At 37.0% G+C, this 26,874-nt stretch overlaps 1 protein-coding gene across 2 annotated transcripts in view; it reads right to left on the bottom strand.

The window, feature by feature from the left end:
* The window catches only part of casq1b (calsequestrin 1b), a 28,280-nt gene extending 12,039 nt beyond the window's left edge, over positions 1 to 16,241 (bottom strand). Inside the window, exons 1-3 of one of the 2 annotated variants that reach the window (XM_060864310.1) lie at positions 15,805 to 16,241; positions 1,666 to 1,698; positions 110 to 203 (exon numbers count right to left, since the gene is read on the bottom strand). In XM_060864310.1, coding sequence (XP_060720293.1) covers positions 110 to 203; positions 1,666 to 1,698; positions 15,805 to 16,041 — 364 coding nt within the window. In that variant the 5' untranslated portion in view covers positions 16,042 to 16,241. The remainder of the gene's footprint in view (positions 1 to 109; positions 204 to 1,665; positions 1,699 to 15,804) is intronic. The other variant, XM_060864311.1, reaches the window with a different exon arrangement.
* Positions 16,242 to 26,874: the final 10,633 nt, after the last annotated feature.

Raw genomic sequence — 26,874 nt, 5'->3', positions numbered from 1 at the left:
TTTTAATATTGTTTTTATCATTTTATGTCCACTCTGAGACGAAAAGGAAATCAAATGGATAATGGTTTAATTGTGCTTGGGTTTAGTGGATCTGTTGGGAAAACATTACCTAACTTCCTGGCAACAGCAGCATCCTTCTTCGCATCCACCAGCCCAAATCCAATGTCCTCATCATCAAAGTCATCAAGCACTTGGGCGGAAAGCTGCACAAATAACAATGTCACATGGATAGACCATCACACAGACAAAGAGAGAAACACACCACCATTATCTAATATGCAGAAACTGATTAATAGGAGAGACATCTTAATATTGACTAATCACACAAGACTGTGGTTATGTACGTTTGTTGAAAGTTTCTCCTGAAATATTTCACTGCAGAAAGTGAAAAAGATGTTTTTCCCTTCTAGAATAACAAGCACCTTTTGAGCAAACAGCCATTTTCACACAATACATATACACACAGCCCGATCGTAGCATTTTGTGATGATCACACATGCCCTGTGATCACCATACAGACCACGGCACACAACGCTACTTATATGTAATGACATGCTCTCTTCCTAAAAGCCAGAGTGACACCATGCTATAATAAGCTCAACACTTATACCAGTAAAATGCATTTTACATAATTACTCCAGTATAGGACACAGTGAGGCAAATAATGCCTGCCTGCACTGTGAAATTAGGATCATTGAGGGACAGCTTATCTGACCAATACCAAAGGTTCTTGGGCTGTTCACAAGGTTGGAGGTGAGACTTGTTTGACAGTGTTGAAAGCTTGAGGCATGGAGACAGGTGGACAAGGGATATTGTGTATCTTGTGGAAAATAGACATATAGGCATGTATGTAGATACAAACAAAGCTATCAATCATATGGATTGAACATGCTGCTGGCAAAGAACTTTGTCCTTTTTTTCTCATAATACAGAAGACTGTATTCATGTAATAGTGATTTTGTCTTGTTTTTGGATGCAAATCAGTCCACTGAAAATGAATGTCAATGCTACACTGACACTGGAAAGTCCTTCCAAAAAATTTAATTAAACCTCAATATATCAACAATTTCCCATGTTTTAAGTCTATTTATATGGGGCATCTAAAATAAAATTCCTTGTGTAAGTTGTTACTATAGACATATCATATCAGATATATCACGCTAATATAAATCTGTAATTTGTCCTGCAGCCAGAATTACAGCAACTGCTACCAATATATCCTAGTGTTATTGGGACAGTAGAAGTTGAAAGGCATAAACAAATGGATGGATGGATGGATGGATGGATGGATGGCTTTATTGGTTAACAGCAACATATTTTCGCTTCTTTCCAGAAGCCATGTCCAAAAAATCTACAATAGCATCGCTCTCTGTTTCCTTCCATATTTCACAACTACATAATGCATCATAAATTGCCTGAGAAGATGATAGTAGTCCAAATAAAGCATTCCTAGTCAGAACGGAAGGATGCCATTTAGATTTTTTTTTTTCAGATCAAGCTTTAGTAATTGGCCAGGCTTTAAGAAAATTATCTTTTAGCTCAGGCTTTAATTAAATCATCTTTCAGATCAGGCTTTAGTAATTGGCCAGGCTTTAAAAAATAAATTTGAAAAAATCAGAAATTTGGAACAAGGAAAAGGAGAACAGGATGTAGGCCTGGACATACCTGGTAGGTGAGGGCAGCAGGGCTTGTTAGCAACTGCAGAGAGAAGTTAGGGGACTCTTTAGAGTAGGACAACCAACAAAACAAGTAGACAACTCCAGCAACTACATAGAACAGACAGGTGCAGCCAGCATAACACATAATTATTTAATTCAGAACACCGCAGCTCAAGGTAACCAAGTGAGACAGCGAACATGGTTCACAATGCAGCCAAGAAAAAGCAGGATTGTTGAAGCAAAAACGCATACTGTTACTGTAGATACGCAATTTGAGAATAATACTTCACAAACACCTATGCAAATACAATATATGCAGCCTACATCCATGAGCCTTGTCATACAGTTTGGATACAAAATAAATAACTATGGACAGTTAACAAAGCAAGAGATAATCATTCCACATATATGATTTTTTCAAAAGGAAAGCACATGCAGGATTTAGGGCAATTTGTATCAACAGCACAATCGTCCTCTGTCCTTAATCTGAATATATGTGCAACAACAATTTAGAAACAAAAATTTCACAGACAGAAATCACGAACTCACTGCTGAAAAATCTCTTTCTCTTCTGTTTCTCTTTTCTAGATTTAATGAATGTAATTGAGTACCCAGTTCCTAGAGTCTGTCTTCTAACCCCAAAGGAAAAGTTTAATAATTAATAAGAATCAAATTGGTATCATATATCGCAATATTTTGTTTGTGTTTTGTCATTTAAGTATGTCTTGGAACATGTTTAAATGTTCCCCCAAATAGGCATTGGTTCCTAAGCTGAGTTTCATGTTTAAGCATCTAGCACTGATTTCTCGCTAGGTGGAAATTTTAGTGCTATATATATATATATATATATATATATATATATATTTATATTTATATATTTTTTTTTTTTTTTTTTAGCCCCATGACTACATCTGGTTGCAAAAAGCGTATCATATGACAGTTTTAAAAAGTTTATTTACCCAGTTGTTGGTGCATATACACAGAAGTGCATACAGGCATTACATTACAAGCTTAAGAAATGAAAGCTAATGAATGCTTGTGTCCAGAAATGATTACTGCTCTACTTATGGAGCATCTGAGGCAAAGACTAATGATGAAACATTGTCATTGATTTAAGCTTAACTTTTAAATGGAAAGTTTCCATTTCTGTCTAAGGATTTGTGCACAGTACTGCAGCTTCATTAATTAATGCTGCATTTGAATTCATTCCAATTCGTGCTGAATGTAAAAAAAATCACAATGGTACAACTATACTGCCATATAAATCAGAAAGTATGTTGTGCATGAATATTTTTATGAAAGATGATTATCTACTGTATATGATTTTTAGAGTATCTTGAAGTTTGATTCTAATCAGTTCTGAACAAATCAACTGGTTGTTGGTTTGAAGTTAGATTTACTTGGGTACAGTATGGCACAAGAAAAAATGACAGATGAAATGACTCAGACATGAGCAACAGCCACCAGCATGCATTCAGCAAGCAACAGAGAAACACAGACCATCTGTTTTAGACACCGCCCACAAAATGGGAAAACAGCACTTGCCTGTCTAAAAGTTTAGTAATAGTGGTATTTTTCTGTTCACTGCCTCCCACAAAAAAGGAAATGAAATGAATGTCAAAAAGAAAATGAATGTCGCTTTGCCTTTGGATGAATGTGTAAGGATGAATCACTTATGACCCTAGCCTGATCTCACTATAAAAGGCCTTTTGGCAGGTACAAATTTTAAAAATAAATTCATTTTAATTGAGAACATCCGATTGAATAGGTTAGTGGAGAAGAAAAATTAAAACCCTTAAAGGTCTGCAATAAAGGACATTTATTATGTGCTTGAAAGCATCCAAAAGGTCAGAGCTGTTTCAGACCTCAATGGTTTGAAGTGGGCAATGCTTTTATGTTGTCAACCCACCGTACATGGTCATTGTCATTGTAAGGGGTATGACTTAATTATATTTGACATATTTACAATTTACACCTTACATTTATGCACTCCAGGTAGTCCTTGACATTGTAGTTTCCTGTCAGTGTCCTTAAAAAGCTGTGAGAGTTTATAAGAAGCTGGCAGCCTTTGAAACCCACTGTTAGTGCTTAAGTAGATGTATGATTCACACATGAGCAAACAAGATCCACTGTTCTCAACACTGCTTTACATTACACATCTTTTTTTATTTAGAACTGTGATTCATTTGTTTAGCACTTGAGTACTAGCACCTCATGTTTAGTCATGGCTCTCCCTGTTCTTCATACAACTATGTGAGTGCGGATATTGCTGGTCCCTTGATGGAAGCTTAGTCTTGTAATACTTCTATCTCTGTGTCAGTGAATTTGGAATCAGATGCATGTGCATGTGGTTAATTTACAAATGAAAATCATAAACAATACAGAACCTAGGAGAAATATAAACTATGAAACTATTAAAATGAGGCAAGCAAACAGCAGCTAACACAGGACAAATGATAGGCAAAGGAACATGCACACATACAAGGCTTAAATAGAGTGCTCAAGAGGTACTATCAGGTACCAGGGTGATGTGCAGGGAATGACAGCGCCAATTTCAGCACTCCCATGATGAAACCATTCCCCTACCTATAGTCACATGATGTTCCTGGTCCATCAGATGAAAATGTCAATCCCCTTATGGAGGCTCACTGGCCAACAAAGTACAAGATGAGTGATACCCCTAACAGAGCACACCAGAAGGCGGTGTCCTCAGATGAATATTGATGCTTAGCCAAGTCCTCAACAGAGCTAACAGCTGGTGCAATGGCCGTGATTATCTTTGAAGGTGTTGCTTGAGGGGTCAAAGCTAGAGGGAGGATCCCTGCACTCAATGATGCCAGAGGGGGATATCAACATTCTCTGAAAAAGGTAGATAGATATACACCATAAAGCAAGGGGAAGGAGAGCTGGAAGATTCATATCCTCAACAGAGTTGGGAGTTGTTCTCAGCATGGATGTAGCAATGTCTGTGACAGTCTTCTGGGTAGGGAAGGAGGGACACAACCTCTGAGGTAAAAAGGAGGAAGCCCACTTCACCCTAAAAGAATCCTGGGGGAACCATTCCAGGAGTTGGTCCAGTAGATGGTCCAGAGTTGGTCCCAAGACGGAAAATGAAGTGAATTCACTTTGCAGAACTATTGTTTTTCATGAATAATTGGTTTATGGCCTTTACATGTTCCAGCATACTTGCTGCATCCAATGTTTGGTTTGGTGTACTGTCAGGGAATTCAGAGTTGGATGCAAGTGCAAGTGAATCACAAACACGAAGAATTGCAAAACTAGGAGTCTAAACATGTCATGAATATGAAACATAAACTAGGAAAACGAGGCGTGCAACATACAGACAGCAAGTAACAAAGAACAAAGAAATGTACAGACTTGAACACAGTTCTCATTAGGTGCAAACTTGAATGTGTTGAGGTGCTTATACAGTAACCAGGGGGGTCATGTGATGTGCAGCGGATGTTGGGTAGTATAGGTAAAATGACACTCTGCACTGAACCACATTGCACTCTGCATTGGCCAAATGCTTAGATTTTCTGCTGTCTTGCTTGTAAGTGTCTGTCAATGAATAAAACATAAGTGTAAATATTTGCTTGTTTTGATTCCAGACATTTATCAAGCATTCATTACTGGAACACATTTCCTTCATGTTTTCTTTAACCCCACCACCATCCAGGAACACACATGAATCATCTGTCTCCGGCATCATCACTGCAACAGCTTGATGCTATCTCTAACTGACTAGAAGGACCAGGGTAACCCTGCAATTCATTGCTCTTATCCTGATGTTTCCCCATTCCTGCCTTTCAAAGTAATATTTCAGAGATAAAGTACATTGCAAAATCTACACATACTGTATAGCATGAGAATTCTGCTCAAGGTCCGTAAACATTAGTAATACAGTTAATTAATACTTAATTTCTTGAAGGTAATTTTATGTAACGATTATTGTTAATAACATTTCCTTGCCAAATTAAAACTTCATTCTGCCATTAAAATTGAATTTATTAACCCCCTATCAAGCATGTTAAATGTTGAGATTCTAAACTTTAAAGTGCAGTATAACAATAAGCCTGTTCAACTGAGCTATGAAAAAAATGTAATCACTATGAGTCATTAGAATTCTATTGAAGAACTTCACCTTCAATAGCTTAAGCCTTTTTACAATTTTTTTTTTTTGCAGTTTTCACATTTACTGTATATCCAACGGTTTCCACATCCTTTGATTAAGAACCCTTCTAGATATCTTTTAGATCCATGTTTGACCATCCAGCAGAAGGGAATGACTGAAGTAAGAAGCTATTGCATTTTCCCATGGCACAAATCCAGCCACTGATTACTTATGTTTCTGTAGCATTGCAACCTTAAGTGAATGGAATTAGCTGGCTTTCTGTGCCCTGTACTTTAAGACCATGAAGAAGGTACCACATTTGCTCCTTAACAAATGATAAATAAGAAAGAAATGACTAGCCATTTACACTTATTGGCTGGTTCTTTTGAAAGGAATGACCTAAATGCTCCCTTTCAAAGATGTTCAAAACAGTGATAAGCTCTTCCCCATTTTCAGTCTCTAGATAATAAATTCTAATATACCAGTAACAATTCACTGCCATGATCAAGCTTATTACCATATCATTCTAAACATAGATGAAGTGGGGAATTTCATAAAGGCAGAGCTACTGAAGGAGCCAAAAACCTTCATAGATGCACGCACACTGGAGAGGGCTTCATAACCAGTTTCAGAGATAGTGGAAGGCCTCAATAATTCCACAACATATCAGATTATCATTGGTTTACCCTAGTTGCAATAGCACAATCCCACTGTAGATTGTATGTACAAAGCCATTGTTTCTTGGTCCGAGTCTGGCAGAGGAAGATGCCTACGCATTCCAATCAACATTCGAATTTCTCCATTCTCTTGTGGGTTTCAGATTCCTCCCATGAAATGATTGTTTGACGCTTCTCCGTAAAGTTTTCAAGGAAACTGAGCCTCCAATGTCCTGCAATTTTTAGAGGCTACTTCTCCACCCAAATAACTCATCATCTTTTATCACAAAAACAACCCAAAGAGATGAATGGCTTTTGTTCACAGTCAAATAAAGATATCAGCTTCCTTTTGTCTGCTTGGCCAGCAAATAACTAATCTGTGAAATGCTTGTAAAGGGTGATGAGTTGAAGGTGTGCTTTTCCAACTCCAACATGCACTATGACTACTTGGTGATGTCATAAGATTTGATCAATGCACCAATGCTTCATGTTTCCATGAGTCGATTTTTATTTAATTATTCCATAATACCTGTTTCTAAAATGCATTCTGGGTTATTTCATGTGACAGTCACAGCGAAGCATAAACACTTTTGTTCTTTCTGATGACTCTACCATGCAGATCTTTTTTGTGCTAGAAAAGCTTCACAGTAGAATGGGGCACCTTTACTCCTGTGTCAGCTAAAGTTCCTACAGGTCATTTTGTTTTGCATTTCTGGCCAGCATATGAGCCGTTCTATCTGTTTTTCCATTAACAGCTCCCTTTAACTTCCATTTTAATTATATTTTGTACAGTATTAGTAATAGTAAGCAAGAACTACTTTGTTATCTTCCTATAGATGTCTTCTGCTTTGTTGTCATCAGTTTAGAATTGATTTTCTTAATGTCAATCCTTGACCTGCCTAACAAGTTCAAAAGAGCTAATTAATTTAGTACCCCAATTTAGTTTTTAAGTTCTGAGATGTAAGAGTGGACTAGAAGTGTCTTTAAACCTTTGCACAGGTCATCCTTATGTTAAATTACTACAGTATTTATTACACTATTTTAAAAAACTATTTTCTATAGTTGTGTTCTCTACAAAAATCAAGTAAATATGTAATTGCCCATGGGCACCCAAGCTTTTGCATACAACTTTAAATCATTGGAAATGCTGCACAATACAAAATTGCATTTGAGAATTCCTACATTGTAGTTTACCCGAAATAATTGTCACTGTTTGTTGTCAGTAGCTGGGGACAGTCACTGCCACTTCTAAGGAGTCACTGCCACAAGCATCAAGTCAAATGGTTTCCTTTCATAGGATGAAACTCACCTCCATTATAATATAAAGTGTTCACAATTATATTTATTTGCTGTTGTCTTTTCAGTGGCTCCACCATCTCTATTACAGCCCTAACCAAGGTATTTGAGTGAAGTTATGGGTTATGACATAATAATATTAAATCAAATATTGTACTTCATCTGAAGTATAACCTGATGTGTTTTGCACATGATTTTTATATAGTTTATATTAAAATAAATATGTGCTTTTTATATAGTCCCAATGTCTTCAGTATTCAAAATCAGGGTTTGACAATTGAAGTTATGTTGCTTGATGCACGGAGAAGCAAAGGAGTGTTTCTATAAAACCAAAGACAACTAAGTTAATAAAACATCTTTGAAACTCAATTTTCTTCCAACAGGGAAATATGATCACTCTGATTGCAGTGATATGTCCCCTGATGAAAAATATGATGTTTTTACATTTGGCTATGAGCAGAAATAAAGGAAACTTTGTACATCATTTACAGCTTCATATATCTAAAAGAGTCATTATCAGCAACAGTTTCCTTTACCTCAAGCACTGCGTAATTACATTTTAGCTACAATAAGCCATGTTCATTAAAATTAACAGCATAATTGTGTAGAATTACATATTTACAGCACAAGAAAAAAGTTAATCACACTAATTTCATAAAACAGAATGATTATAATGTTAATTGTTAGCACTGTTTAAAATGGCCTATTAAAGTGGTGAATAGCAAGGACTACAATTAATTATTTAGTGGTACTATGTTACAAAGTTAGGCTGTAATAATTTCAATATTAATATTTAGAATTCAAGTTTTCTATATATAGAAAATATATCATTTTGATGGAATCTTTTCCTGTTTACATAATGCAACCTCTATATTAAATGGCAAAACGTTTACTGGGAAAATTCTAGTGCAATACTAAATAGCACACACACACACACACACACACACACACACACACACACACACACACACACACACACACAGACTTCACTAGTTAATCTATTGTCATGGTAATCAGGAAATATCTTACAATAAAAACTGTTAAATAAAGCACTGAGTCTACTTGCATGGAATTTGAAAAATAATTTTCTAGAACTTTTTCCATAATATTAAATGTAACTTTAAATGGCTAAAAAGCCTATTGCATTATTCAGTAATAGACTCATAAAATATAACCTCTGGCAAATTGCTGTGGCATAAGATAAATAATGTTACAAGAAATTAATCAACTGTCTGGTGGTATCAGTAACTCCTCTTCACGCTGTGCTGCATCTTTACCCCTAGATTCCCACTAATGACATAACATAACTAATAAAATTTTGTGTTTAATTCTAGCTCAGCCAATTAATATTTTACTTCCAATACACTCTTCTTGGTTGTAAAGTTATAGCAAAATCAGGCTAATAGAAAGAGCCAGAATAGTCCTAATATTTGTATATAAGATGTGCTGGCAAAGGGTTAAAAAAGACTATGGACTTTGCTAAAGACATAATTCTTCACAGTAGAAGGTGGAGGAATGTCAGGGGGTGAGGTAGTAATAGAGACTAAAATTATCGGCTAACAGACGGTCACCAGGCTATGTCCAGCAAGAGCTATTCTGGTAAGTTGAAGTATTTTAGCACCTCTTAAAACCTGCTGACATACACAACAAGCTATAGTTTGTCTCCAATAAGCACTACAGGATCATGACACTTTAATCCAATGGTTGTTTGTGATTTCTCAGGTGATTCCACTGGGTCACTAGGTTTAATGTCAGATTTTTAAACTTAGCTCTTGGAGTTTAGCCATAACCCTGCTGAGATCTGTGTGTTCCCTCTTTTAAAAGCCTTGGTAATCAGCTAATGAGTAAATCGCGTGTGCTAAATAGGGTAGATAAACTGTGCAATGCTGTATGCATGTCTGGGGGTCTGACACCACTGTACTAATGTATTAAATTATATGAGGTTACATAATATATGTGCATCATCATTTCTCACAGAGGTTCCATAATTGCACCTTCTATTCATGCTGAATTATTTATTTTCAATGATTAACATCACTTGAAGGAACAACATGAACTGATAGATACAGAGGTAAGCTCTAAATCTTTTTATGGTAACACAGTTCTGTGGAGGCTAAAATTAGCTGCTAACATGTCTTGTGGAATAAATAAGATGCATGATTTTAGCAGCCACAAACCTCTAGCTATATACAGTGTGCACCAAAAGCCTTGCTAGATTTACAATGGGCCAATCACCTGCTCAACAAATGTGAAAATAAGAAGAATATTAGACAAATAGAAGATATCAACTTTTGAATGGATACTGTAGTGCCATCGAAAACTGTAGGTCTTTATCTCAGCAAAGACCTGAAGCCCCTAATGATTGAAGAGAAAAGGGATTTTAAGGTACAGTAGGTGAACGGGAAGCAGAGTGTGAGCAATAAGAGGTGAAGCTTAAAATCAGAGAAAGTTAAGAAGCAACAGAATTAGAAGCCAATTTGTGTGGAATGGTCAAGGAAAATATCAGATTATAAATTGCAGTCTGACTAAAAAAGAGCGATGTGCTTGGGAAGGGAAATGAGCTAAAGCATTTCTCTAATAGATTAGATTTGCCCCTTGCACCTGACTTTTGTCCATCGTCATCCAGGGTACTTCTGCTGTGCACCAAACAACTGGCCTACAGCTGCCACCTATCTTACCCATTCCCCAGGGCAGAACCTCACCACTACTTCATTTGTCCATTATCATCATAACTATCACATGGCGATAAGGCACCTTCAGTGCTCCTCCCTTTTGTCCTTCCCCATGTATATTATATAATGCACCAGATCAGGAGAGAGCTGAAGAGCCAAATGAGAAGGCTTCAGAGCCTGAAAGTGTCAGTCGTAAAATGCTGAAGACCTGCGAGTGTGCTCAAGTGTGCTATAGAACATATACAACTTGAGACTGAGATTGTAAATGGTCCCAGGGGACTACTTTCTGCTTTGTGTTGGTGCCTAAGAAAATGAATTCAGAGACTACAGAATTGTAGTAATTACATCACATCTGATGAAGAACATGAAAAGGCTAGTCCTTGGTCACCTTGGAAAGCAGACAACCACAACAATGGATTCACAATTGTTGGACAATTGGCCTATTGGCCTTGAATGGGGTGGAGGATGCTAGAATTTTTCTTCTACTCAGAGCTTTCTCATTCTAGAATGTGAGAATCATACTCTTTTTAAGTGTGTTTAACACCATCCAGCCCAAACTCCTACAGGACAAGCAGAGGGCTGCCCAGATGTACATTCCTTTATTACAGTGAATCAAGGACTCAACATGTATGGCTACAGGAGTGTTTCTCAGAGCAGATTATTAGCAGCACTGGTGTTCCTCAGGGGACTGTTTTGGCTCCCTTCCTTTTCACTTTTTACACCAAACATTTCAGGTACAACTCTGAACTGTGCCATTTGAAAAAAAGTTTCCAGATGACATGGCTGTGATGTATTAAAGTGTGGAAGGAGGAAGGATATTGGAGTGTGATCAACACCCTTGTGGAGTGATGTCAGCTTTATCATATTCGGCAGAACACAAGAAAAAAACGAAAGATTTCGTGGTGGACTTCTGCAGGATGAAATCATCCTGCAGGTAAGGGTAAGAGTAAGGGTAAAGACATTGAGATGCTTCTACCTACAAAAATGCTTGCTGAAAAGCAGAGCATATTGGGAAAATACATAAAGTCTTTTCAGAAAGGAGCAGAGCCGTAGAGTTGTCTGAGGAGCAGAGCCACCAGAGTTGTATGAGGTCTACTACTGTACCTCTTTTGAGTCAATGTTGTCAAGCATTATCATATATGCAGCTGCGAGCTGGGGAAGCAGTTTAAATGTTAAAGACATCACCAGACTCAATAGTGTTATTGGGCTCAGTCCTGAACCTCGGACGGCTGAGAGAGGAATGCTAGACAAACTCTCAGTCATCAGAACCAAACCCAGTTGGCCATTCCATGCTGAAATTTCTGCTCAGTAGAGTACATTGACCAGCAGTCTCCTTTTGCCTCATTGCAAGTGTGAATATTCACACAGGTAAGTCTTTGCAGCAGCTATTAGACTGCATATATGTGGCATCCTCCAATCATCTAGTTCTTCTGTTTGTTTCTTACCTGCAAAGAATTCCATGTTTTCTTCAGTGCTGTTATAAATTGCACATAACAGTACTGATGATATTCTACCTAATCTTGCAGAAATATATATTTATACAAGTTTATATTTATGTATAAAAATGTACAGGTTTAGACATTTTTTAAATTTTTATATATTTATGCAATTTTGTGTATGTTTTAACACTCTTATTCTGATACATTATCTTTTGTCTTTGTCTTTTATTGTCTCTTGTGTGCCTAAGATTTTATGCTTCATTTATGCTAATTTGGCATCCAAATTATTTATTTGCTTAAGAATGTACACAAATCCATAGCTATTGCTAGCAAAATGTTTTATTAATGGACAAAAACATTATGCAAAAGTAGCAGTTTGTGCAGAACCTAGTACTTCCTGGTTTTGAACCATATCCCATATAATGGATATGGATTATTATAGTTTTATATTATATTATTGTGTTGTTTACCTGTTTTCTAATCCCTGCAATGGACTTTTAAAGGATTCCTGTCTTTGCAACAATGCTAGGCCAACCATTTTGATTAAAAAGTACATCTTTTGGAAGGGGCATTATTTCTGTTTGGGAGACTCCACAGATTCTGATAAGCTTTTCTGATCTTTTTTTTTAAATAAAAACAAATTAAAAAAGGTTATCTTTAATGCAATTTCTCTGTGCCCTTTTGCTTAATAGCAGCTAATAAGAGTCTGTCAGAAAGTGATATCTCTGGTGCCTTTTAGCGCGAGAAAATTAGCATAGCACTACCATATAATCATGTTGTGGTTACTATGACAGGTTTCCAATAGCTTAAGGGACTTTCTTTATTGGACTTTTGAACACAACTAATGAGCAGGCTAATCAAATAGATGAGATTAGCAACCCAAGTCTTGCTGTAATACCAGCAATGAGAGGCAGCAAGCACACAGATAACGTCTTGTGAGAGTTGGTCTAAATTACATTGCGCTGTGGTACAATATAGCATGAGATGAGTTAACTAGCTTCTTGTTACTGTAGCTGAATTGAAAGTCTAGTAAGAGTTATGAAATTATGAATGCAAGTCACAAGCCTATTTAGAGAAACTGATTTTGAGATTTCTTTAGAAAACTATTTAAGTAATCTTAAGTTTAACTAGAACAATTATGTATTTTTGTATCCAATTTGAACAACAAATTATGTTATGTTTCCAAATAGCTATGATAAAACTAATAATGGCTATGGGGGCTCTATTAGTGTGGATGTCTAGGAAAATCTATAGGATGTCAGGAGTTTTTCTGCCAATCATATACCTTAAGACAACAGGGAACACACTATAGAGATGACAAAATCTATAGGTAGGTGAAACTTTTATTTATCTTAAACGTTTCACTGTAACTCTACATGGATTTAATTCAGAAACTGTAAAAAAAAAAAAAATATATATATATATATATATATATATATATATATATATATATATATATATATATATATATATATATATAATAATAATAATAATAATAATAATAATAATAATAATAATAATAATAAAAGTAAGTGAATAAATCATTATAAAAAGAATATGTGATGTGAAAATGTTTGTGAAAAAAAACCTTGATAATAAAAAGGTATTTCCCATTTTTATCCTCAAATAACATTTAGTTGATCCTCAAATAACAGTGTGTAACTGCACTTCAAGATGCTGACACTTAACAGGGTGGTTTTGTAACCTTGGTCTAACATTGTTATTATTAGCAACTGCGCATAGCATGCTCTAAGTTTCTCACATGTTTGACTTTCAGCTGAGGTGTAGTTATTCTGAAGATGTCAGCACGTATCACCATTTCGCTCAGTATTCAGCAGATAATGCCCTTGCCACTAGGCAGGAGACAAATGATTAAAGTGATTTGTAAGACTGTAAGATATGAGCTATCTGTTGAGCACTTTCACATGGAATTATGCTGAAAGATTTGCTCAGCAAAGTTTTAACCATTCGATTTCTGTGTTGAATGGAATAACAGTTAATGCCTCAGCTATTGGACCCAAGCACAACTTAGATCAATAGACCAAGACAAGCTACTAAATGATGCTTGTTTAAAAAAAACGCATATAGATACATAGATAACTTACAATGTTCCACAAAATTCCAGTCCTATCAGAGTGGCTACCAGATGTCAGAAAAATCCAATAGATCATTAGATTAGCTGTTTTATCAATAGTCAGACCCCAGTATTGTAATTCTAAGACCACCTCAAACCAATCCTTGGTAACCAATTAACAATCTAACTATGCTAACAATGATCTTTGTGTTATTTTTTTCATATTTTTTCTTATTAAATAAGCAAATCCCTTGAGATGCAGTATGTACAGTAGTCTATATTTAGTATATATTTAGTACAGCTTAATACACTTTCTTGCTTACAAAAGCCAAGAATGGTGACAACAATTTACTTTCTAATGCTTAATTGTTAGAAATTAGTACTATTAAGGTTGAGGTGGTTAGTTTTTAAGGTTACAAGGGTCATGGAGTCTGAACAGCTAAGACATCTATTTTGAAATTGATTTGCAAACTATTTCTGTTGACTTTATTAATAGCCCATCTTGCTGAACAGAGAAGGTAAATACAATGAGAACTCTGTAAAAGTCTGAACACTATATCCTTTCTGAGCTAATGTGTAGCTAGTCACTGGTCTGAAGAACAGATTTCAGCTAAATATTTGGTATAAACATTTGCTATTAGATGAACCTCAACAGAGGTTCTACTCCAGCCTCTGAGCTGGTTCAAATTTAGAAAACTGGTGTCATGAACTTCAGCCAGGTTTTCATAGATTTATCAACCCAGCTACCAAGATTTTATGCAAATGTTTGGTCTTGCAGGGTCTGCATTCAGTTGATGACCTTTAGATTCCTCTACCAATAGGAATATTTTTTTCTTTTGTCAAAAATTATAGCTACATAGCTTCTATGAATATCTGTTTCAGCCCATTAATGTGAGAGAAGGAAATACTAGCTTTTCGCAAAGCCTTCAATTTATAAATGGCAAGAGTGCTGTTGCTATGAGCCCTGGAGCTCAAATTGGAAGTGAGTTAAATCAATAATGTCTAAAAACAACAAAATTGATTTAAATCAAAAAGGCAGACATAAATGCTGGTGATTTATGACATCGATTCCTGCATTAAATGCAAGATGAGTTACAGCTCCTATCCTCAGAGTTTTCTTTCTACACTATTGTCTGGGATTTGCTGAGGTTACCTTAGCTGGCCTGTCATATTACCTGAAAAAAACTTTCACTTGAGGTGATATTACCTAGCTTTATTATTCATATGTAGGTGTATTGAACATGACATTCAATTACTTGGTTACAAAAAAATCTAAACCCAGAATATCAAGATTATACTGTGAACTTACTGGTGAAAATAAATGGATATATGGCTAGGTAAAAGTTAGCAAATTGAGGACAAACCAGGAAACTATAAGACATGCTTCAGTGAAATCTTTATTATCCATTAAAACCAAATCTGTCTTCACTTCTCTATCGTCACTAAACACTTACCTTGCAAGTTAAGAGGCTTATTTGAGTGACAGACTATCTGGTTAAAGGTTAGGCAGGAATTTCTGCTGACAGGCTAGCAATGAAAGCCATCGCAAACTACTAGATAGCCATCTGGTAAAGATACTTCATACATAGACAAAAAGTTCCCCTTAAAACCACTTGGATCTTATTTCAGCCTTGTCAGGGTATTGCATGGAAATGTGAAACGGATCACTGGATGGATTCCACTATTCTACCATATTGGTCATCAACTGTAACGTGAACTACTAACATCTTGATCTTCTCTTTGCTGAAACATGATGCTTTCTTGCCTTTTAAGGGTCAATCTAGTCAAACCTAGAAATTTATTTTTGACTAAATGTCTTTCTCCAATCTGCCTATTTGTTTTACATGATTCCTTTACTTTCTTTCTACCAAATATATTGTAGCCATTGAACGCACCTCCAAAGCAAGCTCTTCCACTTCAAACTGCTTCTTGGCCATGCGGTTTTCTCCAACAGCTTTGTGATAGTAGATCACCATGACGTCGTACTTCTTCATCACAGCCCTGTAGTTTTTGTTGGTGAGATCATGGACTCGATCTTTGCCATCATACTCAGGGATCTCCAGGACCTTTACTCCCCAACAGAGAATTCCACAGGTGAGGAGAGCAACTCCAAGCCACACGCCCCACTTCATGTTCCCGACACTTCAATCAGTAATAAAAATAAAAAGAGTTTCCCTATTTCTTTCTTAATTTTAGCTTTGTTCCTAACGGCAGATCAAATAAACAGTTAGGAACAAGGTCCAGTCCGTGTGTGTGCCGCCCTGAAAAGAGCAGGACTGATAATTCAAGTGTCCTTTTAAAGACACCCATACACACAAATCATGACTCTGGAAGGGGTGAGGGTGAGGAGGGGGGTAGCATTGGGGCAAATTTGTTGGAGTGAAGTTGGACCTGCATAGGAAACATCATGGTAGCAGTGGAAGAAGGTATTAGCAGCATAAAATCAGACCCAGATGTGATTGGATAACTTGAACAGGGAGGGGGTGGGATATGTCAAAGCAGGTGGAGCCAAATCTGAGCACCTGTTTTAACCAGTAGATGGGTGGTGGGGTACTGAGATGGACACTGATATGGTCCCTCAAAGGGAGTTAGGTACAGTTGAGCCAGAGAGCAAGGCAATAAGATTCCATTTCCATATTAAGTTTTGATGAGGGCTTCAACCCTCACTAAAAATAAGAGCTTGCTTGAACGGTGAAAACAGGGAAGTCTGTGGCTCTCCTTCTTGTGCTGATCATCCATTCATTTGCCTTACAAAAACATTTGACCTTGTTCCTATTGTAATACACCAAAAATCGAGTATGCAAAATTTAAATTATGTTTACTAATCCAAAGCTTACCCATGTAGCATATTTGTGTGTGAGCCATAGCCATACAAAAATGTAGATACAGACTCAGAGAGTTAGATCAGGCAGTGTCAAATTTGCAGAGTGTAACTAGAGACAAGAGTTATTAATAAGTTTGACATATAACCTCTGTCCTTTTATTCTGTTGACTCAAACAGATCATAGCATTTGGAGAGGTCAGGCAGGGAAAGAGGTAGAGTGTAGCCAAAGGTAGCCAAAGGTAGCTAAAGTCACCGAAAAAAGTTACCTTATTCACTTTAAAGAAGATTCCAAGACCTGAGATATGGTACTGCATGCATTACTGAGCTCAATGTACATGCACTCACATTCTCTATTAAAGATATGAAAAAGCCATAACAACAGAGCATGAGAAGCTATGACTCCTTAACAGACGTATTTCTCTCAAATGTTAAATAGAGAAGTTGTTCTCAGCGTGGGGTCTATGAAGTATAGCCAGATGAGCTGTATTTTGTAAATATATTTTTTATTTATTTTTTGAATACATAATTTACTATCTTAAAAATGAATTGATCATGAAAGTCATGAATTGATGTGTTATAACTTCTGAAGTTATAAACAATGTAAATGATGTCAAATTTAAACAATGTCAAACTTGGATCTAATGTTTGTTTTTTATCGACCTTTGAATAATTTTAATAAAATGAAATGTGTTAGGTGGTCTGTAGAATCTTTTTGGCCTTAACAGTTCCTCATTTAGAAGGCATTCATAGGCACATGGCTTTCTAGACATAGCAGTAGCTAAAAAAGGCTGTGGCAAACATATATTGATGAGCTGTAACATTAATGCCAACTGCCTAATATTACGTAAAACAGCTCTAAATCATTGAGGCCACTCGTGGACTACACAAGACCAGCTGTAGCTTCAGTCACCACGATATTAGCAGCAGATTCTTTAAGTCCTATAAGTACCAAGGTGGAGTCTCCATTGATCTGAGTTGTAGATACAGCACATCCAACAAATGTTCAATCCAAATAAGACCTGGAGAATTTGAAGGCCAAGTCAACACCTTGAACTCTTTGTCATGTTCCACAAAACAATTATTGCAGAGTAGCAGGGCACATTTTCCTGTTGAAAGAGACATCCATTAGAGAATTCCGTTGCCATGTAGGATTATACTTGATCTGTAACAATGTTTAGGTAGGTGCAATTTCGTCCATATAAATGCCAATGTTTCCAAGCAGAACATTGCCCAGAGCTTATTCCAGCTGGCCCTCTTCCAAAAGTGAGTCCAGGTATCATCTCTTCTTCAGGTAAGCAAGTTAAAACAAAACATTATTTATCAGACCAAACCATCTTCTTCCATTGCTACATGGTCCAGTTCTAATGTTCACTTGTGCATTGTAGGTGTTTTTGACACAGGGGTCAGCATGGGCACTCTGACCAGTCTGAGACTGCGCAGTCTGAGACTAAGCTGTGATGCACTGCTACCAGATCGTTTAGCCTCAAGCACATCAGTGAGCACTGGGAACCCATGACTTTGTCACTGGTTCACCAGTTGTATTCTTTGGGAAACTAAGTACTAACATCAGCACAGCAGCATCACCAATGTTAATTTAAAAAAAATACACAGAATTGTATAAAGAAGTGAGGATGAGGGTGTTTTCTAGCTCTAGCTGTAGATGTTCATGCGGCCTATAAATACAGTTCTATTCAATTAAGTGTTTTTTTTTTTGTATAGTGCTTTTAACAACATTAAAGCATTGTTACAAAGCATCTTTATAAGAACATATAAATAATATTGTTGAACTCAGCCACTGCATATCATCTGATCCACAAATTTGATTATGGTGCAGATTTTATGCTGTATGCCCTTCCTGACGCAACCCTCCCATTTTATCCAGCCTTTGGACCCCACAGTTGCTGGGTTTGTTTCCTTGCCAGGGTATCTATCCCAGACCACAGCAGTGAGAACACAGGATCCAGCCACTGGATTATCAGGGAACGCCAGATTATAAATTATAACATTTAAATTTATTCCAAAAGAGCAAATTAGAGGCAATGGTGGCAAGGAATAGCGCCCTGAGAAAACATAAGTTAAAATAAAAAAATGTGTAGGGGTTATGGAAGCAAGAAAGCAGGGTCTGGGTATAAATCATCTCTATACTGCACATGAAAGAAAATCAGAAGTAACTACAGTATAATTCAGTAATAATCAGGAAACAAGCAGGCCCACACTACAGCGCCCTCACATGGTAGAGTCAAAAACAAACCACTATCCAAAATGTATTTGGGTATCTCTGTGTCTGATCTGTGTGTGCGCATGTGTGTGTGTGTGTGTGTGTGTGTGTGTGTGTGCTTTCGCTTGCACATGTTTGTAAGTAGGTGGCTATGTGGGTGTTGTTTTTTTTGGGGGGGAGGCATTTTTCATCTTTTAGTCTCTGTTTATGTTTGAAACCAGCACTTTTCTGAAGCTACATTTAGAACCTAAACTGTGGACTAAGCCAAATAGCACCAAAGCAATGAAAATCATTCTAGATGACATGATTGTAGGTGCAGATGAACAGAGGAACAAGAAGGGTAAGAGAGAGATAATAAATCTCACACCTAGAATCCAAGAAGCTTATTAAGAGAATCAATAGTTGTGACATTGATGGTGCATTTGAGCGCTCTGGGAGAAAGCTTCTCTTTGTACCAGAATGTTTGACTCTTTGCTTTTCTAAAATATAAAATATATAGCTACATTAAAATGCTTACAGTGAATAAATATCAAATACTATTATAATGACATACCTACTATACATTTATTTAAAGTTTTCCTAGTAGGAACCTATTCAGGAGCTTTCCCTTAAATTTCCCAGAAATTTGGTAAACCTTAACTATTGGTATCTGCCAGTCCTCCAGTCCAGATCACCTTGGAAACAAGGACCACGGGGCTGCTTCACTCTCTATATATGAAACTAATCAATTACCTCCATTATAGAAATATGGAAAACATTTTTTTGCATTTCAATGTGGACTTCTATGTAGATATTGAAATCAGGTACAAAAAAATACTGGAAAGCTTTGTTTGATGGTGAGTTTTAGTCTCCACATGAGTATGGAGTATTTGGGGATTTACTTACTTCATACTTACCAAGCTGTCCTAAGTGTTTCTCTAATGGGCTTTACATGGCTTCTCTAATGGGCTTTACATGATATGGTCAAAAGCATGTGAATAACTGACCACCACATCTCCCTGGAAAGGCTTTTCACTAAAATTTAGAAAAAAACATTTTTTCCGATTCACACTAAATGTGTGGTGCTGAAATCAGGGCTGATTGAGTTCTTTCACTTAAACTATATCAAACTATGTTTTTAAGGACAGTGCATTATACTATGGGACATTATTATGCTAAAAGAGATTTGGCCTTATTTCCAAGGGTAATGGTAAAGCTAGACATTTTAGACAATCGCGTCAATCCAAGTTTGTTGCAACAGTTTGGGAAAGACTTACATATAGGTCTCATGATTAGTGTCCACAAATCTTTGGCCATATATTGTATATTTGGAGCATGCTTCATCTATCTGTTTATTGTGCTTTATAGTCAACTTTCAGTTTAAAATCAAAGGCACTTGCAACTTGGTGACTAATTTAGATCTTTCTGTGGGCAGTAAAGCGAGTTTATTTCCTAGTACAAACACTTGAAGATAAACAATCCTTTTATTCATCCTGGGAATGTTGTTTCTCGGTCTGTAGCAAGTTCTGAGTTAAACGACCTAATGTTTGAAGTTTTGCCCTCAGCTTCACAGTATACTAAATTTAGCTCTTGCAGTGTTTATTCTCAGAGTCTTCTAGCGTCATCATCAGCAAACTTGCAAAGCATCATTTTTGTGGGCTTGATTGAATCATACATCTCCAAAATCATTCATTTTATTAGCCTTTTGTATTTCTGATGTCATTAACTCTCTTTCTAATTTGCTGCCAAGTCTGAGGCATCAGATCTAAACCTGATTGAGATGTATATCAATTATATTTATATATAAATTATTCATATTATCAGGTTTATTCCTAAGTAAAGATGATAGCTGCAGCCACTCAGCTAGGCTGCCAAGTTGTAGCTTCAATGTTTTACTCAAGTACAAGCCATTACTACCAATAAATGCCCAGCCAAAAACATGAAAGCATGTCACTTCTACTACTACTTACTTCACTCTTTGGTACGATTCTCCTCTGAACCAAGCTGCAGGGGGGAAGAAGCAACTGCACATGGCAGCGCTACATGTTGGGGCTTGTTGATGCCTGATATGTCTCATGGTACCTGGCGTTCATCCTTGCTCACCCTCTGCCAGTCTGTGGTATCATTGTGGAGACACACACCACCGCCCACTGGCCTTATGAGAGCCAAACAGGCGCTAAGAGGTGTCTGGGGTGCTCAGTGTTTGGGGCCTAGACAAGCTGTTGACAAGCTTTGGTGCCAGGATAAGAGGGATGTGGGCTAAAAAACAGCAAGGAAAAAGCTTTTAGAAGGTTTTGCATTGCATATTTAATCTAAGATAAGTGTGCTTGGTTCTGCTTATAATTCTTTCTCTGTATTTCAGGAATAATCCCGTTGCCGAGCAACTGCAGCCCTAATAGATGGCAGTCCATGGGAGATGAATCAATGTGGAGGTTTTTTTTACATGCTTATGTTTTATAGATTTGTATAACTACTTCAAATAAGTACCTGAAGTCTGTCCCACTTTGTCTGTCCTATTTTGCAAGCCTCAGTCTTGGGCTTACTTATAGCCCTATCACTATGGTGTGAGATTTGAAAAAAATTGTTAGTATATATAATTACAGTTATTTTTAAAATTAAATGTGAGTACCCACTGTAATGCCAGGCATTTTGCTCATGGTCCATGTACTGTAGCTCAGTGAGCCTTTGAGCAGCATGCCAGAGAAAAGCATCATGGTTTTACAATGAAACTAGCTTGCTAATTATGGTTTGACTTAAATCCACAGAAGCTGTAATTATCAAGAGGTTGGTAAAGGCTGCTGATTAGTCTATTAGCAAGGTAAGATGGCACAAGATGACCTGTTTGCTTGCTTCAAGGTGTGGTGTGCATGCCTCAAATGCCTATTTATAATTATTTATTCTCACATTTTGTATAGACAATATATGAATACTACAAACCAGGCATCATAAGGATGTGCAGAGATGTATTAGAGAAAAGGTACTTGGCATGTGCCTCATTCTAAATTGTTTAACACATTTCTTTGCAAATATTGGGGAAGGAAAGATGACATTCTGCACTGACTTACTATTCATGTTTTGATTTTAAACCAAAATGTCATCACCATTTAGCAAAAACAATGAAATGAATTTTTAAAGGGAACTGTAAATGAAGTAGGAACCGGGAAATGACTAGAATTCAGGAAATGGTGACCGTCCTAGACTGTCGAACGCAATCAACATGCATATGTTTCTTCCTAACAGTTCTAATTACAGTAATATGTTAACATGAGACAATTGTTCCATATTTTACATATAAAATAGTAATTGATGTATCAGTAGAGGTTTTTATGAGCTCTCGGTATTTAAAAAGATTCGTATTGTAGCAAACACCTAAAACTGTGAAGGCAAACATGGTGCTAAATCACATTCATCATGTGAGCCTGCTTTTTGCGTCACTCCTTTGGGTGTCAGGAAGAGAAAGCCGCACTTGCAGCAAACAAAGAGGATTTGAAATGACTCTGCATTTTCTTTGTTGCTTTTTCAGTTGATTCACTGCTCATTCACACACACACACACACACACACACACACACACACACTTGTCTTACTCTACATGTGAATATGTAACTGTTGCTGTTTAATGCAATTAAAAAGCAGTTAATTAACACTGTGCCTATCCTTAACCTCAGTAACCAAAAGGTAATCTTTTTTTTTGTAGATTGGGGAAATTTAATATTAGATATCTCTACTTGAAATATTCAGTCATTTAAAGCTTGCTGTATTGAAATTGTCCCAGTGTCTATCAAATTTCAACATGGACACATGTTTATAAAGAGAGAGAGAGAGAGAAAGATAGAGAAAGAGAGAGAGAGAGAGTGAGAGAGAGAGAGAGATTCATGACTGCACACAACAACAAGCACTTCTTTCAGAGAAAGAGATAAAGAGATATCGCAGAGCTTGTGCAAGGCAGAGGAACATTCCAGCACATCAGATGACACACAGGCATGTGCTCGCTCTCTCTCTCTCTCTCTCTCTCTCTCTCTCTCTCTCTCTCTCTCTCTTTCTCTCATTTGCCCAATCTCAGTTTCTTTTTTCCTTTTTCTTATAAATTGTGAATAAACCTACATTCACACAAAAAGATCAAATCACTATTTATCTTTGATCTTTGAACATTTATCTTTCTTTCTCAGCCAGGAATATGAATGCACTTTTTCATGGTTTATCTCCTGTCCAGCTTTTTTCTTCTACTTTCTGCTAATTAAATGATCTTGTGATGGAGAGGAAATGATCTTCCCCATTATAAACTATCATGATCTCTTTTGAAATTCTCATCTCTTGTTTTCTTGCAGGAGGGTTCTTAATAGGTAGGCAAACGTTTGATGTGGACATATTCTTGTCCTTAGCTTACTCTTTTATTGTCTTGTACGTACACATACTAACATTTTTATGCTGTAGAACATTCTCAAAGATTCATTATCCCTTTTAGTCTAGCACTCTCAAGCTTTTAATGTTACCAAGAAAAAGGCTAACTTAATTTTATCTAATCTGTCCTGAAGACTTCCCTGTGCTGCAAAACCTAAAGGTCAACACATTTTTAATCAGTTTGTGTGAAACATCATTCTACAAGTCTCTAAGAATGTTGCTTATTATTAGAACACATGAATTAGGCAGAACTACTGTCAGAGCTGCTGTTATAGAAAATGAATAACACCCCTTCTGACCAATCAGAAGTGAGCCTCTAACAGCATTGTGCCATAATGACATTAACTTAATAGTTCAAATTTTCTAAAATTGTACATTACACTCAGTGTCTTAGCTAACCTTTCTTAGAAGCTACATTTTATTTAACCCCAACATGCTGTTCATAATATTCAAGAATTCCCACATAATATGAGTCTATAACAGATTTTTAACTACACATTGATTTTAGACTGCATAAACAGCCTATCTGAGATTAATAAATGGATGAGTAATGCTTAATCTATGTTTCAGAGAGCAGTTTTATACACTGCTCAAAAAAATAAAGGGAACACTTGTAACACAATGTAACTCCAAGTCAATCACACTTCTGTGAAATCAAACTGCCCACTTAGGAAGCAACACTGATTGCCAATCAATTTCACATGCTATTGTGCACATGGAATAGACAACAGGTGGAATTTATAGGCAATTAGCAAGACACCCCAATAAAGGAGTGGTTCTGCAGGTGGTGACCACAGTCCACTTCTCAGTTCCTATGCTTTCTGGCTGACGTTTTGGCCACATTTGAATGCTGGCGGTGCTTTCACTCTAGTGGTAGCATGAGACGGAGTCTAGAGCCCACACAAGTGGCTCAGGTAGTGCAGCTCATCCAGGATGGCACATCAATGCGAGCTGTGGCAAGAAGGTTTGCTGTCAGCGTAGTGTCCAGAGCATGGAGGTGCTACCAGGAGACAGGTCAGTACATCAGGAGACGTGGAGGAGGCCGTAGGAGGGCAACAACCCAGCAGCAGGACTGCTACCTCCGCCTTTGTGCAAGGAGGAACAGGAGGAGCACTGCCAGAACCCTGCAAAATTACCTCCAGCAGGCCACAAATGTGCATGTGTCTGCTCAAACGGTCAGAAACAGACTCCATGAGGGTGGTATGAGGGCCCGACATCCACAGGTGGGGGTTGTGCTTACAGCCCAACACCGGGCAGGACGTTTCGCATTTGCCAGAGAACACCAAGATTGGCAAATTCACCACTGGTGCCCTGTGCACTTCACAGATGAAAACAGGTTCACTGTGACAGACATGACAGAGTCTGGAGACACTGTGGAGAACGTTCTGCTGCCTGCAACATCCTCCAGCATGACCGGTTTGGCAGTGGGTCAGCACATTCAACTATGTAAAGAACAAAGTATTTAATAAGTCTATTTCATTCATTAAGATCTAGGATGTGTTGCTTAAGTGTTCCCTTTATTTTTTTTGAGCAGTGTATATTTTATAGGTTTTACTCAACTCATTTTTGGAGAAAAAAAAATCACATAATATCATGTCCTTAACGATTTAAACATGTTTTATTGAATGCGTTAATGACAAGAACCTTCTAGAACTGTAGGGATTTATTATTTAACCATGTATAACCACTGCTATTCATTCATTCATTCATCTTCTACCGCTTATCCGAACTACTCGGGTCACGGGGAGCCTGTGCCTATCTCAGGCGTCATTGGGCATCAAGGCAGGATACACCCTGGACGGAGTGCCAACCCATCGCAGGGCACACACACTCTCATTCACTCTTATAGTTATATAAATATTAATTCAACATTACTTAACATATATATATATATATATATATATATATATATATATATATATATATATATATATATATATATATATATGTTCAGTTTCTGCCAGTTACATTCAAATGAGTCAAACAGAGAATTTAACTTTCTTTGTTTCCTGTGAATGCCCTTGATCATTTAGTTCTTGCTGTGAGTGTGCGTGTGTGTGTGTGTGTGTGTGTGTGTGTGTGTGTGTGTGTGTGTGCGAGCGCGTTCTATAACCAACCAATAATGGCTGAAAAACCTGCACTACACACTTAACAAGACACACAGTCAAAGCCTGGGGCTTTGCATTTGATATAGTTGCACGAGAGCAGCAGCAGCTCTCATTTGCTGAGTGCCTCACAGGCTTTCAATTAATCAGTATTACAACAGTCAAATCCCTTCACCTTCCCTGAGAGCTACACTTCATTAGATGCAACCCAGAGAAACACAAACTCAAGCACACACAAATCTCAGTCCATTGCTCACTCTGGTCAGATAGAGAAACAACAGTTAGCAGTTCTGTTTTAAAACTGATTTTATTATTTGCATATAACCACCATAACAGTATTCAAATCTACAGTCACTGATCTTAAGATTATAATGCAAAGCTATCCCTATTTCACTTTCTACCTGTCTCTACATTTCCTGTGCATCTCCCTGTCTTTCTCTCCTTGTCTGTGCAGATCACATGAAGTATGAAGAGTTTTCAAAAGAGGCTTCAATTTCCTGAGGCATGTGTATGTTAACAAATATCCCCCTTACATTCTCATAGCTATGAGATGAGGGCTGGAAAATGTTAAATGGACTGAACAGAATGATGGATCTTGCATGTATTCAAGGTGCATGTCTTATCTATGCAAAAAAAAGAGATGAGCTCCTTTTATAATGGAGTTATTTTGCTGTCGAAATACACACTGTACTAAATAACTACATTTTGTTTGATCTCACACGGACCTTTTATTCTCTTATATACAAATCCATTTGCTTATATAAATTAGCTAAATGAATGCCTACAATCATATGTGAGCTCTAAATCTATGCGGTTGTTATATCACTTTATTCACTATAAAAAAAAAAATAGTGTAAGGTACAAGGTAGACATTTTGCCCACACTATAGTACATCACACAATACTACCGCAAAATACTAAATTTGTTGTTGGTGGTGGTGTTGACCTTCAGCTGCTCCCTGTTTGGAGTCAACACAGCAGATCATCCGGTTCGTATATATTTGATTTAGCACAGGTTTTTTTTAATGCCAGATGCCCTTCCACAAGCAAACCTCCCATTTCATTCAGGCTTGGGAACCAGCACTGATGTCTTAACCCCTTAGTGGCTGGGTTGGTTTCCCTAACACTAAAACACTAAACCTCACAGTCAACTCAATTGTGTCTGTCAGCGAATGGTCTAAATACAATATCATTACAGAAATGTGATTAAGAAATTCCTGAGTCAAAATTTTGCTAGCTTACTTGATTTTCTATATTAACAAATAAATATTCAAAGCTATACTCCGGTCCTGTCTAGCTTTGGACCTACCATCCAACCTAACCTTAAAATAAACATGTATATTATGTTATGTATATAAGCAAAATGGTCAAATAAATTCTGATTCAGATATAGCTTTCACCCAAAGCATGGACTCATGTACAACCAAAGAAATTATAGCT

This window comes from Tachysurus vachellii, chromosome 2 (assembly GCF_030014155.1).
Source record: "Tachysurus vachellii isolate PV-2020 chromosome 2, HZAU_Pvac_v1, whole genome shotgun sequence".
In the NCBI taxonomy this organism is placed as follows: domain Eukaryota; kingdom Metazoa; phylum Chordata; class Actinopteri; order Siluriformes; family Bagridae; genus Tachysurus; species Tachysurus vachellii.
The sequence above is the reverse complement of the archived record's forward strand: the minus strand, read 5'-3'. Positions and strand labels throughout refer to the sequence as shown.